The following is a 24482-nucleotide window of genomic DNA, read 5'->3' as shown; positions in this document are numbered from 1 at the left end:
CACCATGCAAAGGGGAACATCTCCCAGTCTGTGTAGGATGAGCTCAATTCTAGCCCCTCACAAATCTTCCTCATTCAGTGCCACAGCTTGACCACAACCACCCCCGGGTGGGAGAATCAGGCTCATCATTACAAATTGGAAATGACATATTTTTTCCAGAGGAACGCAAGTGAGGAGGACGGTCAAAGTTTTTCCTTAGCCTGCCTGTTGACCGTCTTCCCTGGAGAGAGGTATGTCAGGGCTGTGAGTGTTGGCGAATCAAGAAACATTTGTCCCAACACGTTGTCTGTTCCTTCTGTTGCAGGCTCCTGCGGCTGTCTCGTCATGATATTGTTTGCTTCTGAAGTGAAAATTCACCACCTCTCAGAAAAAATTGCAAATTATAAAGAAGGGACTTATGCTTACAAAACACAAAGTGAAAAATACACCACCTCGTTCTGGGTCATTTTCATTTGCTTTTTTGTTCATTTTCTGAATGGGCTCCTAATACGACTTGCTGGATTTCAGTTCCCTTTTGCAAAATCTAAAGACGCAGAGACAACCAATGTAGCGGCTGATCTAATGTACTGAGAGGCAAAGAGCTCTATAATTTTCCAAGTAAGGGAATAACTTGCTTCGGTGGCTCTTAGATATGGTTAACTTTGCCCATCCTTTTCAACTGTGCAAATTAAAAACACCAAAACCCTCTGTGACAATGTTTACCAACTGCGTACTAAGGTGACAGGCTGGAAAGTAAGGAAGGCAGAAGGAAAGCAATGGAAACTTATTCCACGTGGTGAACTGCTTCTCTTAGGTAGTGAGAGGCAGTTGAGTAGAAAAGACAATGTGCTACACCAGATACATATCAGAGTGCTGGATGCCTGTTCTATCAGGGAGAAATCGAAAAGCACATGCAATCGATTTTTTAAAAAAACAAGTATTACTTATGCTCAGTCCACATATTTGTCACCTATTATCACAAAATGGAGCAAGAATCACTTTCCTAATAAGATAGTGCATTAAATGAGCATCTCTAAAATGTATCAACACTTTTTTTTGAAAAAGTTTGTTTAAAGCACAGTTTTATGAATCCTGTTCATTGGTCAAAATTTGAAAACCTCTGAAAGAAAAACAGAAGAAAGAACAAAGCTATGGGATTTTCTCTCATGTGTCTCTGACCCAAGTACATTCATGTAGTACTTTCAACAGTCGTAACTGCTGGGACCACTGAAGACTCGTGAAAAGGTATTTGTCCCAGTAAACGTGACACAAGTGACTCTTCGGGGCTGCTGTTTCTAATTGCAGTGTCTCAATCATTGATTCCCAATTAGGAAATTCTGGGATTTTGATGGCATCACTGTTTCATCTCTGGTATTTGGTTTGGCCATCACGAAACATGACCCAAGTCAATTTGTTTTCCCCTGAACTACCCAGGAAATTGATCTGCAGCTGACCAAAGGCCACAGCTGAGCCCGGAGCAGACCCTTCCTCTATCCTCAAATTGTGGCCCTCAAGGAAGCACTCAAGAAGAAAAGGGTGACAGAGAACACACCACCAGGCCCCTGGCCACACACTGAGCATTTAGCCCCACACCAGAGATCTGAAAGTGCTCGTTTAAAAAAAATTAACACTTTTCCCCTTTTGGAACACTTTTCAAGAAACAAACGACTAATTGCAGATCTCAGACATCCTTGCTCTGATGGTGATTTTCTGTTCACTGGCCAATCCACGGCTCAGCCAGTCCTGTATTTTCATCAAAACGAGCCCTTAGTCTCCAGACACGAGCCCCTGCACCTTAATTCCTGGAGAATTTCTCAAAGACCTTTGAGCCAGTGTAGAGTTGAAGGGGATGTTTATTTTGCCAATGGATGGGAGCCTAGCTCAGGATGTCTTCAGTCCATACAGTTACATGCAGGAGCACTGGGAACGGGGATATGGGCGGGGAAGCACTAGGACCATTGGGCACCGTGGGCAGCTGGCCTGACCAGGCTCCCCTCGCTCATTTGACCTCTGCTTGAGAACTCCTAAACGCCCACCTATCTTTTTCAGGGGAAAAGTGGCTGGTTGCTCTGTTCTGAAGAGAAAGAAAATTCAGGGCAGGAACTGAAAATCTAAAGAAGACCTAATAGGCGGACCTACAATATTACCTTGATGGAAAGTAGAAGCCGCACTGTCACAGAGACCCAAATTGTCCCTGCAAAGGGACAAAGTCCTGTGTCCCTGTGGCGCACGATAATAATAAAACAAGAAACAATCTGGACCCTGGAGCAGTGAGCATAAATGGTCTCCCTCGCTTCTCTCGGGTGCAGTGCATGGTCACGAGGGGCCTAAGATCCCTTAGAAAAGGCCAAGGCGTTCTCCTGCCGCTCGCTGCCTCTGGAAAGCAAAGGCCGGGGTGGGGAGGCTGGGACCGCGCGGCGCGAGCCCGGGGTCCCGGCCCGCTCCCCGGAGTCGGCGGGCGGGCTCGGGAGGGCGCGGGGGCCCCCTGCTGGCCCAGGGGCGCCAAAGGCGAGGCCGGGGTGAGCGCTCGCGCCCTCAGCCCTGCCAGACGCGCTGCGCTGCGAGGGGATCAGAGCTTACAAAAGCGCAGGAGTGGCGAGGAGCTACGAAAGCCACCCTCGGGGCAGCACTTGCGAGGGCAAGACGGGGTCACAAATCGGAGGACGCTTCCGAGCTAAGTGAAAGCAAGTGCAGACAGGGTGGGCTCAGATGAGGCGGAGGGCCTTGCCTCCGGGCGGGTTTAGGGGTCCCGGGGGCTTCCCTCTCCAGGGCTCGCCCGCAGCTCGGAACAGCCAGGGCGACTGCTCCTGCGCTTTACACGAGTTCAAAGCTCATCAGCCCGACTGGTCGCGCGCACTTTTAAACGACCCCGGGGCGATCAGCGCAAGGGGCAGTGCTGTTCATTTCCTCTCCCTCGGCCAACTTTGGGGGTGAGGGGCAGGGAGGGGAGCGGGGAGAATGGGCCGCTGCCGTGCCCTACCTGGTGGAGGGAGGAGGGAGTCACCTGGTGACCTTAGGGTCCCCCAGCTTCCAGGTAAGCACATCCTGCCCTTGGAATGGTTACTCCACCCCCTCTTTGTCTCTGGAATCTCAAACCGGAGCCCAGGAGTAGCTGCTGGGGGCGGGACGCGGCCTTAACCTGCCTTAATCTTCCTCAATCCCTCCGCTTCCAAGAAGATCCAGGACAGATAGAAACAGCGAGTGGATTATAGAAATGCGGCTGCAAGACGAGCTTCTCTAACTGCCTCGCTGCCCCTGGCCCCTCCCACTCGGCTATCCTGCGTTTGACTTCAGGTTGAGCTGCTGGTTTGCCCTTTCTCCACTGCCTTCAGCTCGTGTCATGCCGCAGGGCTGATGGCTGGTTCTGCAGATGGGCTATCTCCCCAAGTGACAAGGGACAGCTCTACTGGTCAGTCTGGGGATAAGGACTCTGCTCCTTGAAACTAAAGGGCAGAGAGAAAAAACTGAGCAGACCCAGGCCCCTGGCGTCTGGGCTGCATTTCTGCTCAGAAAAACTCCTCTTGCTCATAAAACAGGAAAATAAAAGGAATCAGTTACATTTTTGGTTTCCCAGACTCTGGACACTCCCTTCTCCCCTTCGGTGGCCAGACACACCTGCAGGTGTCATATCCCAGAGTTAGGACTCACTGACCTGCTTGGAAAGTTGAAATGAGCCGGAGACTGACTGGGCGCCCCAAGGCAGAAATCTCCAGCGAGTCACCCTGCCGGTTCTAAGCGACAATATCAGACATGGTTGCAGAGACCCCAGGGGTACATCCATGGTGCTCGAAAAAGCGCCCCAGGATTAAAAAGGCAAGTGTCTTTTAAGGGGTAATATTCCTGTGCTGCAATGCTGGCCTGCAGGACCAACCTGTTCTGAATGAGTTGCAAGGTAGATGTGTTCTCCCCTTTCCCTCCTGAGGGCCATCTCCTTTATTCCTTCGCTCCTCCAGGCAATTTGGAAAAGGATGCATGGAGGAGGTGGCCTGGGCCCTTCAAGCAATTCAGACCCATGCCATGCTGCACAGAAACATGTGATTTCAGCGCACACAGCATTTTCCCTCAAGGAGACCGAGGCTGCTCCCACCCTTCTGGAGGCCTGGGCACATGGGTGAGGGGTCTTCCCCAGTTCTGAGTCAGATGGGGGCTGAGCAAAGTCTTGGGGCCCAGAGAGCAGTGTCCCTCTGCAAGCCAGTTGGCAGGAGGCCTGCTGCCTGCTGTCAGCAGCATCTTCACCTGGACAGGAATGAGGACAACTGAGTACTGACTCAGTTTCCCTGATGTTCTCTGATGCTGGAAAAAGATGGTGCTTGCTCCAGCAGAGATTGTAGGTTTATTCTAGGAGTACTTCCTTTTTCCCTCCTGCCCATCTCCAACCTTTGGAATTTTCTAGTTAGTTTGGATACAAAAACAAACAAGCAAACTCATTCAGCAAGAATGCATCTGACTTTACTTTATATCTAAACCAGTGACTGCTGGAACTTAAAAAATCACTTTTGTTCTCTGGATCCCGAGTCTCCTCTTTCTCCCAAAAGCGACTGTGTAGCTAGCTAGCTACCTGGGCTGGGCAGAGGCCTCTGGAGTGTTAGGTGAAGAAATGAAACAAGCACAGAAGAACAGTAAAGTACATCTAATAGAACCAGTGAAGTATTATCTCACCACACATGCTGATACTAAACGGGACATTCTTTCCTTCAGATTCTTTTTTTTTTTTTTTTTTTAACTTTTAAACAGACTTTTTCCCAGCTGTCTGAAGAAAAATATGTTCATTTCCTTTCTAAAATATATAAAAATTTTAAATATATTTATGTTATATCCATTACCCTTCGATCCTTCACTCAAAGAAAAGAAAAGCGCCTTCTTTTACTTAATGTCCTGCCAGGGAGCATTTGAGACCAGGTTGAAAGACACATAACCAGGGCAAGAAGTACATTAAAGGCCCATCGGGGCAGATCCAAGAGGTGGAAAGCCAGCAAGACAGAGATTTCTCTCTCTCTCTCTGGCACCTGCTGTGTGGGGGGGTATCTAAGGCCACATGGCCTCTGGCCTCTGTGTCTCCCTGTGCCACTGAATAAGTCACTCTACGTGAATTCACTCTACGTGTCTCTCTACGTTCCAACTTTCTTGACTTCTCTGAAGTATGGGAGGAAAGAGCCACTCCAGCCTAGGACCTTTATTTTCCCCTAGATTCAGCACCAACTACCAATGCCTCAATCTCACTGTCATCTATTTCCAAATTCCAGAGAGAGAAATTGAGAGAAAATTTTGGAATGGCACAGCCCAGCCTCTGAATCGGCTCTCTTTGGTCAGGTGTCCACCCCTGCTCCGCACAGGTAAAGTGAGGGAGGAATGGGTCGTGGCTGCAGGGGCTACATGCAAGTGTGTGTGTGAGGAGTGTTCTCAGAAAAGAGAATGTGAGCTGTGCAGGTACCCCAAAAGATGCCCATCATGGTTAGTTAGAAAGAAAAACAAAGGTTGTGTGTCCTAGACATTAACTCTCACTTCCACGTGTCTTTTGTTTCTGTTTCTTGCCTTATAATGATGGATCAACTTTCCTTCACAATTTCTCGCCCATTTCCTTTTTTTCTAAAATCAGAGAGAAAGACATTAAGATTTTTCATACAGTTTATCTGTTTTTTTTTCTGTGTACCTCATTCACAGATATCCCAGTTGATTGAATAGCAATTTCTTTAAAAGAAATGCATGCAAGGTAATTTCTACTGAATGGGCAAAGCAGTTTCATTTCTAACTTATTCACTCTATTCCAACATGACAAAATGTTTTCATCCTTTGTCTGGTCTTCCCTCACCCACATCACATCACACCTACAGCCAAATTCATTTGTATATAAGGAATGAGGTGAGCCAATTGGTCTAAGCAGAAATTGTTCCAATCAAGGTTAAAAACAAACACATTTCTTTGCAAGATGCTGACATCAAGCCTTATCTCCCTCCTGCCTGGCCTCCAGCTACTCCGTGAAAATCACATTAAAGTTCTTTATCTCATCAGACACGTGGGAAATTAATAGCCTCCCCTCTCCCTTGTGTTTAATGCCTTTGCTACATAAAGCTCCTGGGGCTGACTTAACCCTGGACAGACTTGCCCCCTAGTTATTGCCTGGAGACATGAATTCATGGAGACCTTGAATTCAAGGTAACAGCCCTCCCAGTTTCATGAGTGGTGTTTTGTCTTATAGTCCTGTTGATAGCCATAGGATGCCCTATGAATTCCTAGAGCCATTTGCTCTAGTCTTAGGGTCAGGATTAGTTGTTCTTCCAAAGAACAGTGTTGGCTGTTGTTGTCTGTCTGTTTGTTTGTTTGTTTGTTTGAATAGGTGGTACAACCACTCACTGAGGTTTAGTCATTGAAGACCTTAAAACCATCTTTGTGGCCCCTTCTTGAAGTGTCCAAGACTTCTAGGACCCATTTTGTGTATGAATAACTAGCCTTATACCTGGCTCCATTTTAGGTTCTAATGCTTTTTAAAAATTTCTTTCCTTATTTATAGATCTCTTCTGATTTGTAATATTTGCATGTACCCCATACACCTTTATAAGTTGTCTTAAGTTTTTTAGAACAAGGTGGGATATAAATTTTATAAATCCCAGTCTTACCATCATCCTTCAAGGGAATATGGAGAGAAGTAAGTAAAATATAACCCAATCCTCAAAATTCTTTCACTCGCAGTCAATTCTACTTTGTCCATTGCTGAATTCCCGGTCCCTAGAACAACACCTGGCATGAGCTAAGAACTCCGTAATTGTATGTTGAAGGAATACGGGCCAGTTTTCAGTCCTTTCTGACCCCGAGACCTGACCGCTTCTAGTCTTTGCCCAAGTCCCTACGCTCAGGCCTCTTCCTACCTTCTTGTACTTACCCTTCTCCTCTGTTTCCATCTAACATTAACTCTAAGATAATCACCCCCTTCAAGCCTTTATTTCGAAGGGGGTGATTATTTTGACACATAAAATCTATTTTGCGGCCATATCTTCCCCATCTTTGTCAGCAACTGCCCACAACACTTGAGAGAAGATGCTGATGCTGGTTCTAATGAATGAATCAAATGACTCATTAGATATTGATTAAGCTCCCACCATGTGCTCTGCAGGAAAGAGAAGTACAGGGCACTGCTATTGCTCTTGAGAACTTAAATCAGTTTCAAAAAAATCAAAGAAATTATGCTGCCACTAAAATATAGATCATTTTCTCAATAAGAGAATTCAAACTTAACCAGCTTGGTGAAGTGAGAAAGCAATTAGATTCAAGCCCAAATTCTTCCTTGTACCAACTCTGTGAGGTTAAGATGTCACCTCACTTTTCCTGGCTTTATCTGAAACTAATCTAACTATCCCCAGACCTCACCAGTAAATAGGAACATAAATCATAAACATACCAGCTTCAGTGTCCAAATTTTGGTGACTGTTAACATCCCTCTGTCAAATATAGAACCAAGGTGTCTGAGTTTGTCAGCGCTGCTATGACAAATACCAAAAGGTTGGTATTGGCTTAAACAACAGGAAACTATTGTCGCATGGGTTTGGAGGCTAGAAGTCCAAAATCAAGGTCTTGACAGGCTGTGCTTTTCCTTGAAGTCTATGGCATTCTGGTACTGACTTGCTGAAGTCCTTGGGGTTCCTTGGCTTCCATCATCTCTGCTTTCTGTCACATGCTAATCTCTTTTCTTGTGTCTGCTTCTCTGGTTTCTGATGACTTCTGGCTTCTACTTCCAAATCCAGTTTCCTTTGCTTATGAGGACTTCAGTCATATGGATCAACTTGGCCTCATCTAAATAGACCCTTGGAAGATCCTATTCACAAAAGAGTCCACACTTTACCTAATAACACCATCTTCAAAGATCCTATTTAGAAAGGGGTTCATACCTGCAGAACCAGGAGCTACGATATGTCTTCATGGGAGGCATAAGTCAACCCCCAACACAAGCCATTGCTCCCCAGCCCTCTCCTCACCTCAAGTCCCTCCTGCCTCACCCTGGGAGTTTCTCTGTCTCCCTGTGTCCTTAGGAGCAGGTCTGTTGTCCCAGCTTCTACAGCAAGGCAGCCCACAGCCTACCAGCCTCTGAGGGCCCCTGCCGTTGTAAAGAAATTATCCCCTGAGGCATGTTCTGCAACCTCCCGGGCTCCAGAATGCACTGTGGTCCGTGATAGGCTGGGGCCAGGGTGGAGAACAGCCCCTCCCCAACAGTGCACATCCTCTGTTTTCTGTGACCCGAACTAGCTGTTTCATGTATGTCTGGGATGTCACATAGCTTTCAAGAAGCTCAAAACAAGACCCTCAGGTTGAGCATAAGGCAAATGTCACATCGTCTACATTCTCTCCTGTCACAGGTCCCTCTTCTCTCTTCTCCAGGTGTTTACCCCCCCCCCCCCCCACCCAAGATTTCCTTCTCAGGCCAAAGGTGAAGCCTCCTGCTTATGGATCCTTCTCAGCGTTTTACTGATGCATCCAGAAGGGCCCTCAGCCCACGTTCTGCAGAGACTCGGGTTTTAGTTTGGTTTGAGGTACAGCTGGATTATCCACTGCAAGAAAGAAGAAAGGGCTGCTCCAAAAGGTCTATAAGATCCCTCACAGCCAAAACAGCCAGTGAGTCCAAGGAATCCAGAGCTTGCTTTTGAGGGCAGCTCTGCCAGCCGCGCAGCCACCGTTGGAGGCATTTACTTGTGCGGCGCAGTGGTGAGCAGAGCACCAGGGCTGCCACACCCATTCCTTACCCGTCTTGCCTTTGACGTTTCTTCCTCTTTTTTCTTCTTCTTCTTTTATATTAGTACTAATTCCGTTTTCTTTAAGCAGTGAACGGTTTATATCACATTTTTAAAATGGCTCACATGGGACATTAGACGCTTCTGTGTCAGGCAGCACTGTGGAGGTTTTCCAATCTGCTCCCTCCCCAGAACGTTCAAAGCTATTTCTTCAGCATCTCATGAGTTACAAATATTCCAAATATTCTAAGTCAAATTAATGACTGCCTTCAGCTGAGGTATCATCCTGGCAACAAAGGTGGGGAGGACTGAGTTGGCTTAACAAGCCGATCAAGCCTGAGGAAGCGGCTTGCAATGCTGATTTAAATCTACCCAGCCAGGGAGAGGTGCTCAGTGTCCCGGTAGAGGTCAGCTATTTGGGGGCAGCATAAAGGAAGCAAGCACAGACCCCAGAAGGGGGTCTTGCATGCTCGACTTTATCCAGCGGCCCACTAATGAGAAATGAGAGGGTCAGATTTGCATTGCAGAAAAGCAGCAGACTGAGGTCTTTTGAGAGGGAATGGAAACAGAGACTGGGGGAGCAGCGAGAAAGTTTTATTGAAACTCACCCAGGGGGTTGATGAGGGCCTGTCTCAGGTAGTGGGAGGGATGCAGAAATGTTTTTGAGGCACAACAGTCAGAATTTGGTGATGGATCTAATGTGAAGTGTAAGGTCCAAGAAACAAGGAGCAAGGCAAGAAACAGGGTGGTTCTCAGATTTTGAATTTTGTAGGTAGGATGGCAAGACATAAGGAAGATTCCCAAGGCTCTGAGAAAGCAAACACAGAAGGAGGAAAGCTTTAGTGGGAAGATAGTGAATTTGATTTAGAATATATGGAGTATGCAGTGCATGAGTTAAGATTTTAACTAACAACTGGAAAGACGCTCAAGAAAGAGGACATAAACAGAAGACGGATTTGTGAGTAATCCATATTTGTTTAAAAATATGGCAGGCAGTGGGGATCACCCAGGGAGGGTGGGAATGATAAAAGTATGGGCCTAAGATGAAACTCTAAGGACCATGACACTTAAAAGGTAGGAAGAAGATGAGCCAAGGAGAGAGATAGAGAAGGCTTGTTCAGAGGTCTCTGTGGGGGAAAGGGTAAGAAGGGGTCAGTGTCAGGGAGCCAAGATGGGTAGAGATATTCCAAAAGTGACCAAAGGTGTTGAATGGAACAGAAAGGCCAGACAAGACGGCAAGATTTCTAGTGAAATGAGTACATAGGATCAGTCAACCAATGAGCCACTGAAGTCCTGGACGAGCACTTTCACTGGGAAGAGGTGGGGCCAGAGCCAGAGGTCAGGGGTGGGTGTTAATAGGAGAGGCACATTGGCTGCAGAATGCAGGCCTGTTATTATTATATAGGAAACATTTTAAGCTGAATGAAAATACACCATTGGAGAATTTGTGGGTGCAGCTAAGCGGTGCTCAGAGGGAAACGTATAGCATTAAGTGCTTGTATTATAGAAAAGGGGAAAGGCCTCTACACGGAATGCGAAGCAGCTTCCATTCAAAGAACTAGGAAAAGATGAGCAAAATTAATACAAAGCAGGCAGAAGCAAGGAAATAATAAAGCTAAGAAGAGAAATCAATAGAACCAAAAATGGAAAAACAATAGAGAAAAATAAATGAAACCAACAGCCGATTATTTGATAAGCTCAATAAAACTAAGAAACCTCTAGCAGACTGACAAAGAAGAAAAGAGAGAAGACAGAAATTACCAATATGAGGGATGAAAGAGTGGATGTAATTACAGACTTCACAGACATTAAAAGGATAATAAGGAAATATCATGGACACTCTGCACATAAATTTGACATCTTAGCTGAAATGGACCAGTTCCCTGAAAGACGCAAACTACCAACGCCCACCCAAGAAGAAAGAGTCAAACTAAATAGTCGTATATCTATTATTAGAATTTGAATTCGTGGTAAAAAAAAAAATCTTCCAAAAAAGAAAATCCAGACCCAAACGGTTTCACTGGTGAATTCTACCAAATATTGAAGGAAGAAGTGATGCTAATGCTCCACCATCTTCCAGAAAGAGTGAGGCCAGCCCTATCCTAATACCAATGAGCCTGGAGGCTTGATCTTAGTAATGTGACTTAACAGGCCAGGTATCACAATAGCCACCTGCTAACGATTTGTCAGTGCTTTAGTTCTAAGAGAGGCGTGCACAGACACACACACACACACACACCCCTGTGTGCGATGTCTTTCTAAGGATCCTCAAAAGGGAGGTGTGTATTCTCCAGGTTGCCGCCAGCCTCACCAGGAGCAGAGTCCAGACCCTCCTTTTGACACGCTCCGCTTCTCAGAAAGAGGAGATGGTGAAAGAGAGACCCTACGCCGAGGACATGCTCCATCCAAGGCAACCACAAATGTGACAACGCAGGGAAAGAGTGAGAAGACAGACAGTAGAACTGGGGCCTTACAGGCGGGGGCTGTAGTTCAGGGAGGGCAGAGAAGCCACAAAAGAAGTCTCCGTGCTTGGGCAAAGCCTTGCAGGGGGAGGAGTGGAGCCAGGCGAACACATGAAGGGCCAAGTGTTCTGCCTTCCAATCCACCGTAATAGCTAAGCACGTGGTGTGGTATGGTGTGGGTGTGTGCAGGTGAGGATGCACACGGCGAACCAGGTAGTCACCTGGTGGTGCAATGTTAAGTGAAAGCGGAGAGGATTGGAAGCTCTGCCTTCTCTCCAGAAAGTCTACCTCCTCTTCTTCCTGATACATAAATTTCCCTTACCAGGGAACTATATATATGTATTAGAATTCATGCCTACATGGTTACCACAGGAGAGGTATATATCTACAAACTCACTTTGTGGACAATGTAAATGATTGCTGTTGGAGTCCTTTCTAATGGAGAGGTTTTTTAAAGATTTCTTTTACTTATTTCTCTCCCCCCCCCCCCCCCCCCCCCCCCCGCCATTGTCTGCTCTCTGTGTCTATTTGCTGTGTGTTCTTCTGCATCTGCTTGCATTATCCAGCGGCACTGGGAATCTGTGTCTCTTTTTGTTGCGTCATCTTGCTGTGTCAGCTCTCCGTGTGTGCGGCACCATTCTTGGGCAGGCTGCACTTTCTTTTGCACTGGGTGGCTCTCCTTACGGGGCACACATCTTGTGCATGGGGCTCCCCTATGCGGGGGAAACCCCAGCATGTCACGGCACTCCTTGCACATTGCAGCACTGCACATGGGTCAGCTCACCACATGGGTCAGGAGGCCCTGGGGATTGAACCCTGGACCCTCCATATGATAGATGGATGCTCTATCAGTTGAGCCCCTTCTGCTTCCCTAATGGGGAGTTTTGATTGGAGGAAGAGTATGGAAACAGGAAGAAGGCACAGTCTACCGTTTGCATGCGAGGGGTGAGAACAGCACAGATTTATAAGATGAGGGCACCAAATGTTAAATTTTTCCATTTGCCAATGATACAGTTGACTAGTCAAAGTTCTTGTTGTTATAAGGAAGAGAAACTCCTCTAACAAGTTTAAGGAAAGAAATGGATTTTATTGAAGGGATACGGTATCCCCAGAATACAAGGGCTCGATGCCCTCCAAGACTCTGGGAAGGCAGAAACCTAAAAGGTCCCCAGGGTACGGGGGTGGTGCCTGCAGAGCTCTGCTCCTCACAGGAGTCTATCATAAAAGGACCCTCAGTTTAGAACACCACTCTCCACATTCTGAGTCTGGCTGGCTTGCTTGGAACAAGAGTCCGTGTCCGAACCCCTCAGCTCTGGCCAGTGCAGGGGTCATGTGCAGATGCACAGCTCCTGTGGGTTCCCTCCAGAAGCAGGGCAGTGTGATCAGATTAGGGAAGGGCAGTGCATCCAGGCTCCCACCACACATTACTTCTCCGCCGTGTCACTCTCGACCCTTTAGAAAGTCCGAGCCCTTCTCCACAACTTTCTTTGGAGCCTCAGTTTCTACTTAGGCAAGCTAAACTCTTCGTGATGCAATGCTACCTTCTTCAAGATGAGGGAGATGAGGTTTACAAAGGTGTGTTGACTCATCCAAGGTCCCAAATAGACTAAATGAAGGAGGCAGGACTTAAACACAGCTCCTGAGCTACAAAACCAAATTTATGGCTGGGGGTGTAAGGGAAGCGAGTGGCAGCAGGAGTAGGAATGCAAGCCAAGTGTGAGGTAGCTGCGCAGCAAAATGGAAGATGCCTGGGTCCCTGATGATTGAAAAGATACCATACCAGCCACTGCCAACTCGGGCTTATTTTCAAGTCCAAGAAATAATTTTGTTATTAATAACAGTCATATGGAAGAGATAATAAAATGCTGTGTAGCATGCACAGTATCATAGTAGGCACCCGATAACTACTAAATGTTTTCATGCTTGATAAGCAGCCTAGAAATAAGGACTATGTGTGCATATTTGACCAGGGGCTAGATGGTAATTTCTATTTTCTTCTTTATCCATTTATATACTTAGAGATTTTAAATGACTATATCCATAATAAAATTAATAATAAGGTATATTCCAACAATTGAAGATTTACACAGAATTTTTGACACCATCATTCCTCTTCAAGGAATGATGTATTTCTATAATAAACAAAGCTACAGCTGTAATTATACATATATTTTTGGCACTTGTGTGTGATTTTTCATAGAATAAATTCCTATTAAGTACAAAATTTTAAGAACTGATTATGAAGATTAAATATTTTATCTTTCATTACAGAAAAATTCAAATATACACATGATTGGAGAAATAGTATAATGAAAACCCATCTTCTACTACTAAGTCCTAGCCAATTTTGTTCCATTTCTATGGCTTCATCAGCTTCCAGCCCTCTCCAACGTAATTATTTTGAGGCAAATCCCAGACAGAATATTATTCCATCATTTCATCATCATAAATATTTTACAATGTATAACATATGTGTAACATAATCACAATACCATTATCATACCTAAAAATCAATAATTATTATTATCAAATAAACAGTGTTCAAATTTCCCCAATTATCTCTCGCTCTTTTTTTTTTACAAGATCAAATGAATTTCACCCATTGCAATCAGTTAATTTGTCTCGTAAGTCTCTTCATGGATTGTTTACCTGGACTTTCATGGGAAAGATAATAAGCTTCTGATTTGCTTAAGCCACTGTTTTGGGGGGTCTCGTTCAACAGTGACACCCTAACACCGCATTTCTCCACTAAGCCTGAGAGGCCTAAGCCTCAGTTCTGGGTGTGCACAGGGCAAGGTAAGGCAGACCGCAGCATCTAATGCCCTCTCTCACCAGGGCACGTCCCAGTCTTTTTGCTCTCAGACCTCGGTGGCAGTGCCAGCTTGCCTCCAAGAATAGCCCAGGCGGGTTTACCTGAAACCTGGAATTTCCTTCCCAGGAGTGCCGCTGAAAACGTGTCAATTACGTCCTGTAAAATGAAGCGACTAGGACCCAGGAGACAGTCTAGCTCAGGGGCCAGCAAACTTTTTCTGGAAAGGATCAGAAACTAAATATTTTAGGCTTAGCAAGCCATACGGTCTCTGTCACAAATATTCAGCTCTGCTGTGGAGCATGAAAGCAGATGTAGACACAATGTAAACAAGTGAGCGTAGTTGTGTTCCAATAAAATTTTATTTATGGCTACTGAAATTTGAATCTCATATAATTTTCACGTCATGAAATAATATTTTCTTTCACTTTGTTTTCAACCACTGAAAAATGTAAAAGCCATTCTTAGCTTGCAGGCCATACATAACAAACAGCAGGCCAGATTGCCAACCCCTACTCTAAGCCAGCCTTCTCATCTCTTATTCTGAGAATTTAAACAAAGGACCAGAGAGGTGAATTAACTCACCAAAGTCACACAGCATGTTGGTGATGAGGCCAAATTAGAACCCAAATCTTCTTAAAATATAGAGCAGAATACTTTAATATGCGAGAACAATACACTCAAGAACCATTTGAAAGGCCAAAGACAAAGAACTGGAGCTTTTACTCAGTGCCATATGGATACCTAATGACAACTGAGAGGGTGACTACAGTGCCTGTTACCTAGTAACCATAGCCTCCCTGATATAAGATTGCTCTGACTTGTTATTTATAACTTACGTCCCAATGGGGAGGGTGATTTGTTTATATTTAGTGGCAAGAGCCAGGGAAATCCTGATCTTCCATCTTAGGATAGACACAAACCTTCTAGCCACAGCTGCCAGGAGATGGGAGAAGCAAAGCAAGCTGCCATGCATGGTATCGTCCCGTCACTAACAACAAGGGTCACAGACAGCAATTACTGACGGCCTGACACAAGCAACAGATGGCGGGAGGGAGCCTGGGAGGGCAGGACGGGCTGCTATTTATGCTCTACAGAGGCCGTCATTGTGAAAAACCTTTTTGCACCTTGTTCATTACGCAGAGCATCTGTTAATTTTGCCTGTCTTTTTTTCCTTGGTTAGTGTTACTTCGCGTCTGGTTCCTAGAATTATCATCCCAAGAATGAATTCCGCTGCCTCTGAAGAGGCTTTCTTAGTTTCACAGAGAACTGGATGATCTGAAGTCCAGGGAGACAGCACGAAGCGTCCCTGAACCACAAACAGCCTCTAAGCAGAAGAGGGCTCCCGGGTCTGAGTCAAGAGATCCCAGGTAGAGTTAGGTAGACTTGATAAATTAGGCCCAAATCAGAGAATGCAAGCCCTGGAGGGGTTATCCACAGAGTAGTGACATCCATCCACTCATTTTACTTCATCAGGCCCAGAGAGGGTAAATGACTGACATAAGACACACAGCAGGTCCATCAAATATTAGAATCCATATATAGACTCCTCCTTATCTCCTTACTTGCTGCCCTGTGACCTTTCTGATGCCTGAGCAGCCTCTAAATAAAGCAGAAGAAATCTCAAATCATGCGGACAGACAGATGTTAGGCACCAACATAATAAATCAAAGCAGAGCCTCTGCTTCCTTCCATCCACAAATGAAAACAGACAATTACGTGCCTTCAAACAAGCATAAGAAAGTAAGAGGAAAGTCAGCATTTCCTAAAAGAAGGAGGACAAAAGGAGGCCAGGGGCCACAAGTGGCTAGAGATGCCCAAAGAATGAATTTCAGACCCGTTGCTTATGGGCTGTGTTTTGAGGTTTAGCGGTTCAGCTCGGGCTCTTGGGGTACACGGAGGTGTCTGTTCTTTGGACAAAGATTAAAAAAATCACTCAGGCATGTTGTGTGGTTTGTTCGAAGCAACAGTTGTCTTTTTCCTCTGTCACTCATTCAGGAAGCAATACGGTTTGGGGTGTATTTTTTACTCTACAGGTTTTCTTTAAGTTTGGAGCTCCATATTGATGATAATGTCATCGTAACTCTTTTAGGAGCAAACAGAAGCCTGCCCTCTCAATTCCTCCCCCACCATACACTCATCTTTTCCCCATCATACACCCACTGTGGTGGTTTAGAATTATATACCCCAGAAAAACATGTTCTTAGACTTCCTGTGGGTATGACTCCCTTGCAGCTAGAGTCCTTTACAAGAGAATGAAATGCAGTCTCACAGACAGAAAGTCACAGGGAGCAGCCAGACGCTGTGTCAACAGAACCTAGAAGAGAAGGGAGAAGGGAGAAGGCAGGAGAGGCCATAAGGTGTTGTGGGTCAAAGCTCACCAGCAGCCAGCCCGGGAACACCGCAGTCTACTGGAAGAAAGCGTAGCCTCGATGATGCCCTGAGGCTGGACTTCTAGCCTCAAAACCCATGTTATATACACCACAGGCATGCAAGGTGGGTAACGAGCACCAAGGCAACAAGGATTGAGGAGAGACCTGGAGAAGGCTGTGCAAACAAATGGACAAGACTTGCAAAGGCAGGACAGCTTTGAGGTAGAAGAAAGAAGTGAGAGAAAAACAAAGCAGCTTTTGGTGTTCCCGTGGTGGCTGGTTGGCCATTTTTCCAGGAGGTTAACTAAATGTTTTCTGTGGCCGCTGCGGCAGTGGCAATCTTTGATTCAACAGGAGGAGACCATATGTATTTGCAAAAGTTTGTCTTAAATTATGCTTATGCTTTACCGGAGTGCAGATCTAGTCTCAGCATCCATACTTTATTTATTTAAAGAATTTGGTGATCATTGTTTTGGCTAGCAAACATATCTTTCCAATTCAGGTGCAAGCATTTCAGTTTTCCATCGGGGAGACACCCTTCTTTATCCACAGCCCACCTGTTTCAGGGGGATCTGATGTCATCCTCCAGCTCCAAATGTGAGCAGGTGAGCCAGGCCTGGCCAATCAGAGTTCTCCACTGCCCTGACACAGAGTTCGCCTTGGGGATGTGCAAGTGACCCAACAAGAAGCAATTCTGGGATTTTACAACTCTCGGGGAAGAGGGATATTCTTTTTGCTGAAGTAGCTCATCTGGTAAAAGTCATCCTAAAACTGTCACCTACCTCAGAATAAAGTCCAGAAAGAAAAGCAAGCCCAGAGAGGGAGAGATACAAGAACTGACAATGTCATTTGGGGCACACGTATCCAGTCACAACTAAAACGAATGTTCCTCTTGAAATTATATGGGACACTAAGTGGTCTTTTTGCTTAAACCCGTTAATCTGAGTTTCTGTTGCTTCCCATCAAGTCCTAATTAAATTGAGAGACAAAATAAAACAAAAGACAAGCCCTGAAGGAGTAATCCACCCTGTTTACACAGTCCTTTTAGTTAATCAAGTCCTTCCATGCCCCTGAGTCTCGTAATAACTCTGGACAGGAATCGTTTTTCCTATTTTGAAGAGAAATACCCATACCTAAAGGTTTTTGAAAACTTGTTATGTGCCACTATTCTAGTCACTTTTTAGGTATTAATTAATGAATCTTCATAGCAACCCAATGAGGTAGTTAATTTTACAAGTGTAGAAATTGAGGCACAAGGAGGTGAAACTATTGGCCCAAGATCACTGCTGGGAAGCAGATGTGGCGGACACACCCCGGATGACCCCACGAGTTATGCATTTGTGTAATTGTCTCCCCGTGAGTATGGGCAGAACCTGTGACGGCCTTCTCCCGACAGAACATGGCAAAGGTGACGGGATGTCTTTCTCCTGATTGTGTGGCCTTAGATGGCACAGGCGAAGAGATTCTGTGGATGTAATTAAGATTCCTAATCAGCTTGACTTAGGGCTCATGAATAGGGAGATTATCCTGGGTGGGCCCAACCTAATCAAGTGAGCTCTTTCAAAGAGGGCTTAAGACTTCCCAGAGATCAGAGACCAGAAGCTGCAGAGACTCCCTCTTTCCTGCCCGCCTGAAAGAAGCATAGTTCTATAGCTACGAGGAAGTGATTTCTGCCAACAACCACACAATTTCCGAAGGCCCTGAGCCTCAGATGAACACAGGGCCTCATTAAGCAGTGCCCAGACTCCTGACCCACAGAGGCTGCTGGGTACTAAATCAACGCTGGTTTAAGCGGCTAAGGTTTGTGTTCATTTGTTCTGCAGCCATAGAAAACTGATAAAGTAGAGGAGAAAAGTCTCCCACCGGGCACTCTAACTCCAGAGCCCGTGATTTAAATGCTGGACTGTTATGTCTTTAGGTGAGGCCTGGCACCCAGACCGGTGACTCAGTGGCCAACTGAAGGCCACATGGCTGGTGGCTGAGGACTGGTCCAGGACTGATGCTCTTTTCTTCTCATTCCTAGATTTTGGGCTTCTAGCTCTTTCTCTGGCCATTATATATAAAATATATAAAGGCATAAAAAAATCACACTTTTAGAGAATTTTTAGTAGATAACTTTAAGAAAGTTGTCAAGAAAACTTTGGTTAAAGGGTAAGAGCTTTCAGATAAGTTTTATTATGAGTCTATAAGGTAAGTCAAAGGAGGTATGGGAAATATAGCTCAGAGAGATGAAATAACTTTTACAAGGTCGTACAGGTAGTGATGGTGGAGACCCTGGGATGGGACACCCACCGTACTCCTCCTCACCACTCCCCAAGGAGCAAAGGAGGAATATATAAACCTCCTAGTTTCCAGTGGACTTGGCAGATTTATTTTAGAAAGGCATATAACCAGGAAATTTCCATCTCCACAGAAAGGGGAGCTGAAGAGAATGAATGATAATTAAAGCATAAAGGATTTAACGTAATCCTAAGGAAGAACTTTCTAGGGATAAGGTTAATTAAACACTAACAAGATTTTGTTTTAAAAAAATCAAAAGGCTCTAATGTTCTGCTTCCGAAATTTCAGTTTATGAAGCATCATATGAAAACAGCGAGAAGAAAGGCTAGGGATAATTTTGCAAGCTAGTCAAATGTTTGCAAGCCCAAGGTTTTTAAATTTGACTAGAAAGCCGAATTGAGTAAATGATTCTAAAGATTAGTCATAGCTTTCTGGGAACCATAGCAAATGTTAATAACATTAAATTTTTACATACTAATTTCCAGGCTTAGAATATATAATAGTTGTTTTTTTTTTTTTTCCAGAAAAAAAATTTTTTAAAATGATCAACACAGAAAGCAAATGGATTCAGGTACTGATTTCTGTACTTACATAATGCATTCCCTTCCTAGGTGAATGATCTTGGACCCTCCACTACCCCTCCCTCCCTCACTGTATGGCTGCACAACCTCTCCTCCCTCCTCCACAGCCCCTGGTATGTACTCACTCTTTTTTGCTGCTACTGACCCATTGCTGTCTGAGATCCCATATTCAGCCCCAATCTTTGGCTGCATCAGGGGTAGTCTTGGGGACAGAAGCCTTAGGTGACTTCATATGCTGTGGAGTCAGGCAAGGGAAAAAGTGGCAGAGGGCAATTCCAGATCCCACATATCACTGCACACCCCTTCCTCTCCCTGCTACATGTCTCTCTAGACCTGGTCAGGGATCCCTTAATCCTATCTTCTTTTCAACTCATTCTTACACCCAGACCTCCTGCCCTAAGTCTTTTGACAAAATGCTCAAGAGAGTGATGGTTTCCTCTGAGTGTGGCTGAATCACATCCTTGGTTCTTAATGTATGCCAGAGACAGCCATTTCCTTCTGTAGAATCCATGTCAGTATCTAACCGAAAAGGGAGAGGAAGGTAGATAACTAAGGACAGCACTATCCTGATTGAAAGGAGGTGGACCATGAATTCCCATCTGGAAATAAAAAGAATAAGAGGGGCTGAGAAAGGGATGTTCACAAACAATGATGAAACTTGGCAATATGCATGAAGAGTCTTTAAGCTAACCATATCATTTGATTCAGCCAATCCACTTCAGGGGAATAAGTAAATAAAAGTAGGATGATAAATTAGGTAAGGTTTAAACGAAGGCAGTGATATACTATGTTCATGGATTGATCTCAATATGATAAGAGTATGAAATTTTCTCCATTCCACAGATGAATATACTGAGGCAAAGTGAGGTTCACTTGCACAAGGTATGCAACTAGAGAGAGGTGAAACCATAATTCATAACTAAGCAGTTTGGCCCCAGCAGCCGTGCTGTTAACCACTATGCTTTCCTGCCTGTCCCTGTGCACCCACAGACCCCTGAACAACTGCCTTCACAAATTTTCCTCTTTCTCTGTGACTGGCTCCTTTACCAGAAAGGGCAGGAACCACATCTTACCTTGGCATCTCTGAGAGCATGATACATAGGGAACACTCAAATTAGGTTTATTGAACCCAACACAATGGCTTATTCGTAAGTTGCCTAATCATTGGAATTGGTGCTCCAATCTTTATAGGAGTCTCTGTAAATTAAGACATAGACATAGCCAAAAATATATACTTAATCATGATTTTTAAGAAAAATAGTTTTCTTAGCTGCTTCCTTCTCCTGGTTTTAGGTTGTTAAATAATTAAATAGCAGGTTCAGAATTTATTTTTTTAATTTGACTTTCAAAAAAGGAAATGGCAAGACACTTCTCACATTTATATTATATGAGAACAAGGACCATGTACTTGTTTCCCCCCCCATACTTGGTATGCTCAGTAAATATTAAATACAGATGCCACCACTAAAACTATAAATTAAGAGGAAAATAGTTATTTTTTTAAAAACAGGAGACATTATAGTTAGAGAAGAGAAATAAAAAGGATTTATTTATGCCTCATATTTTCAATAAAAATTATTACTACTAAGTCTGATGGAAGCTTATGGGGCCTGTGTCTATGAAATGGATAAACAGCCATCCAAAATTTAAGACACTGGAGGTAGGTAAGCAGAATGTGGACACCTAAATTCATCTCTGGTTTATTTAGTTCCTTGCTGTGTTTCAAGATCTCTGCATTATTATAAATAGCTAATCCTTAGCCCTGACCACGCTAGCCATAGGAAATCCCGATGGTCTCTTCCCCTTAATTTCCTAGGATTTTACCTAACTCTGACCAGAAATGTTCACAGAGAAAATGACCCTCTGCTAAGGAAGTTTGATTTTGGTATTCAACCAAGTCAGAAGGAACAAGTAGACTTTTACTGGTAGCCAGTACTTGTTTGATGAACACCATCTATATTCTTTATTATGACCATTACTACAGCTTTAATAGACTCAGCCAATAGGAAGACACATAACTCTTAGATTCCTCCCTGAAACAAATCAGACCAGTTCTCCTTCATACGGTGTGCAAGACTTTTCTGTGTACCAAACTCTACATAAAACACCTGTTGGCTCATTTCTTCCTTGGCCTACATACTACACAATGGTAATTGATAATACTTTTAGTTGTCAGCTGGATGGATTTTATCCCCTTTGGCTATGTATTTCTGTTCCTCAAACATTTCCAAGGAGGTATCACAGCATAAAGAAGTATCATATTCATCAGCACAGTATCCCTCATCAATTAAATTATCCCAATTGCTTTCATACAGATAGGTAATAGCAATCCCTTTGTTTACAAATCTGTGCCTTGGATTAAACATTCATAGTGTATCCACAATGAACAAAAACACACAGAGTATTCTGCCTCTAATAAAAATTTAATCATGATCTGAGAGCAGGGGCAGCGGTGTGGCTAGGCCTCCTGGCTGATCAACAGCAGGGTAGAGTGCTTTATCTGGCCGTCTATGCCAGCCATCTCACTTCTGCATGGTCAGAACTCTCTCTCCCAGCTTAATAACTTCCTTCTTTTCGATTCCTTACATTATCCAAATGGATACGGTGGTCTCGGGCCAGGAACAAAATTCCCAAGAGCTGAATTTAGAGGAGATAACCAGGAAAATTTCATTTCTTGACAAATGGAGGGGAATCTTTAGTTATCACAGGTAAGAGGGTCTTGTTTTCTCATTTCTCCAGAGGGATTTTAGGTGTTTAAGTATTCAACTTTTATGCTTGCTGTGTGAGACGTCTCCATGATAGATTTATATTTTAAAAGGCTCAAGGTATAACTACTCTGTAGAAAGAGGCTTCTGTAGGTAGGGTGGAGTTTGCCGGGCTAGGGTTGTGAAGTTTGAAGAGCATAATTTACTTGATGCTGTCTCTTTCATTTATAGGTTGGGAGCCAATAATGCAACTCCTCAGGTAATTACTTTTCTCAAAGCAAATGTGTTTTCTTCTAGCTGCTTCTTCAAACAATCACATTAACGGCATAATCGACATTTACTTTATGCACATAATATCACTCAGACAGAGGCATTTAATGTATGAAAGCAAGAAAGTAGGAAGCCTGTCGAAGATCTTTTCTTGTATATGTTTTTACAAAATCCTTTTCCTTCTTTTAAGAACTACTTTTCATCAAGAGCACCATATGGTTACTATTTTGGGGAAAAAAAGCAATATTAGAATCTAGGGTTCCTACACTTTTGAAATAACACTAGAATTTAACAATCAAGTGTCTTACTGTCCCTGATAACAGGTAGTTTTGAAAATAGTCATTAGCTTTATTTAGCTTCTGAAAAATTGTTGTTCTGTACCATTTCCAAAGTATAAGGGAATAATGACTGAATTCAGATTTAAAAAATATATATTTTAAAAAGTTGTACAATATAAAATGAAAAATGTTTGATTTCTGAAAGGGTTAGAAGGCAATGAACTTTGTATTTCAGTTATTAATTCAGTCACTGAACAAACACAGCCCAGGATATTGAGTGATATTCCTGGCATAAGCTTATAATGTGATCAAACAATTGAATTATTAATATTTTAACTATAACACTAAAGCATCTTGCTTCAGGAAAACTGTGATCAAAAGCCTTATTTGTGCCTAAAGTCTCTTAACCATAGTCTAAATTAGAATCAGGGAGATAATGCTTCTATTTTTGTCCTAGGATTATTGAATGGAGATAGCTACCATTTGAGGGGGATTGAGCATTCAAAAGATAAATCAATCTTTGACAGGGAATAAGTAAATAAATGTCTATTATTCTTTATACAAAGTGGAGGAAACCCTTTGCCACAAATGTGAAGATGCTCCATTTGATTTACAAAATGTATCTTATTTCATCAGTGGTCTGTGACTTGTATGCTGCATTTCAGAGATAAGAAAATTATGTATTAGCTTCTAGAAATCCAGAAAAACTAAGACAGTAGTTTCCTTCATGTCACAGCTCTCAATAGGGCAGATTTGTTTGATGACATTCTTATAGGAAAGTAAATTGGAAGAAGACTTGATGTTAAATTATACTGAAATACCCTAAGAATGAACCGAAAAAGTAAAAAAAAAAATTTTAAAGTAGGGGGAGAAATTTAGGAAGAAAGTTCTTGCTTCAACAAGTGCTCACTTGTTGAGAAATGGGAATTAAAAAGAAGTAAACTGACAGAGTTTATTGGCCAGTTAACCTACAGACTGGAAAGATTCGTTCACTGTTTATAAAGTGTTGTCTTCTCAAAACAAGAGACAGTGACATTTACATTCTTCTCTCAACGTAAATTCAAGTCAAGGGCTTGATAGCATTAATTATGTTGCCATAGTTACATTTAACCTCTCCAAGTCACATAAAACTTACAAGGAGCCCCTTTTGACAGACAACAGGATTTTCCCCTTTTATTCCTGTTTATCACAATTCTCAGACATCTTTAAAAGTGAGACAACATTTTCTGAACACTGGTGTTGCCAAGAAAGAGATGGGGGGATAAAAGGTCATCTTCAGCTCTGTGTGCTTTATTTTTGGGGGGTGGCATTTTACAGAGTCATGAAGACAAACATCTATCTGCTGATGAAACTAAAGAGGGAACAGGAATACCCCAGCCCAGAGGACAAGGACATTTGCCATCAAATAGCCTTTGTTCTATTCCCAAACCCTCCATCATCTCTTCAAAATCGGGCGGCTTTCCTATCTCCCTGGCAATGGCCACAGTAAGTATAGCTTGTCAATTAAACATGAAACGAAACATAATCTTCCCAAAACAACAAAGCTGGGGAATCTTATCTTCTGTCATGTGAGAGTATTATTGAAGATAAGACTACAGATGGTTGTTATTGGTAAAAGGAGAATATAATTAAAATGACTTATTTATGGTACTTTTCAAGGACACTGGTGATGTTACTACTCTTTTTCCCTCCCAAGCTCTGAGAGTCTCTCTACTCACTTCCTCAGTTTGACAGTGAACACCGAGAGGGTGAGTGAGGAAACGTCAAATGATTCACCACATAAAATAGGCTAGGAAAGACCCTCTAAGGGGCAGACCACAGAGCGCTGTAAATGCACGAGACAACGTGGATGTGGAAGGAAGGGCCCAGCCTGTGTGTAAGCAGGAGGGAGAGAACAAGTAGTGGAGGTGGGAGACCTGGGGCAAGGGGCTGACCTCAGGAAGGAAATGTTTTCTGTGCCCGCCAACACATAAGCAGACAGGAAAGAGCCCCACCATTTGAAGACCGAAGGAGGTCTGAAAGCTGTTGG

At 43.8% G+C, this 24482-nt stretch overlaps 2 protein-coding genes across 2 annotated transcripts in view; both read left to right on the top strand.

Annotated features, from left to right (window-relative positions):
• CLRN1 (clarin 1) overlaps window positions 1-2220 on the top strand; it is a 42757-nt gene extending 40537 nt beyond the window's left edge. The window contains exon 3 of the mRNA XM_004465651.3: window positions 305-2220. Within this exon, the coding sequence (XP_004465708.2) occupies window positions 305-570 (266 nt within the window). The 3' untranslated portion in view covers window positions 571-2220. The remainder of the gene's footprint in view (window positions 1-304) is intronic.
• Window positions 2221-21795: 19575 nt separating this feature from the next.
• The window catches only part of MINDY4B (MINDY family member 4B), a 37103-nt gene continuing 34416 nt past the window's right edge, over window positions 21796-24482 (top strand). Inside the window, exons 1-3 of the mRNA XM_058296401.1 lie at window positions 21796-21908; window positions 22137-22164; window positions 23771-23938. Coding sequence (XP_058152384.1) covers window positions 21796-21908; window positions 22137-22164; window positions 23771-23938 — 309 coding nt within the window. The remainder of the gene's footprint in view (window positions 21909-22136; window positions 22165-23770; window positions 23939-24482) is intronic.

Source organism: Dasypus novemcinctus, chromosome 4, assembly GCF_030445035.2.
Source record: "Dasypus novemcinctus isolate mDasNov1 chromosome 4, mDasNov1.1.hap2, whole genome shotgun sequence".
Taxonomy (NCBI): Eukaryota; Metazoa; Chordata; class Mammalia; order Cingulata; family Dasypodidae; genus Dasypus; species Dasypus novemcinctus.
Note: the sequence above shows the minus strand (reverse complement) of the source record. Positions and strands in the feature narration are given on the sequence as shown.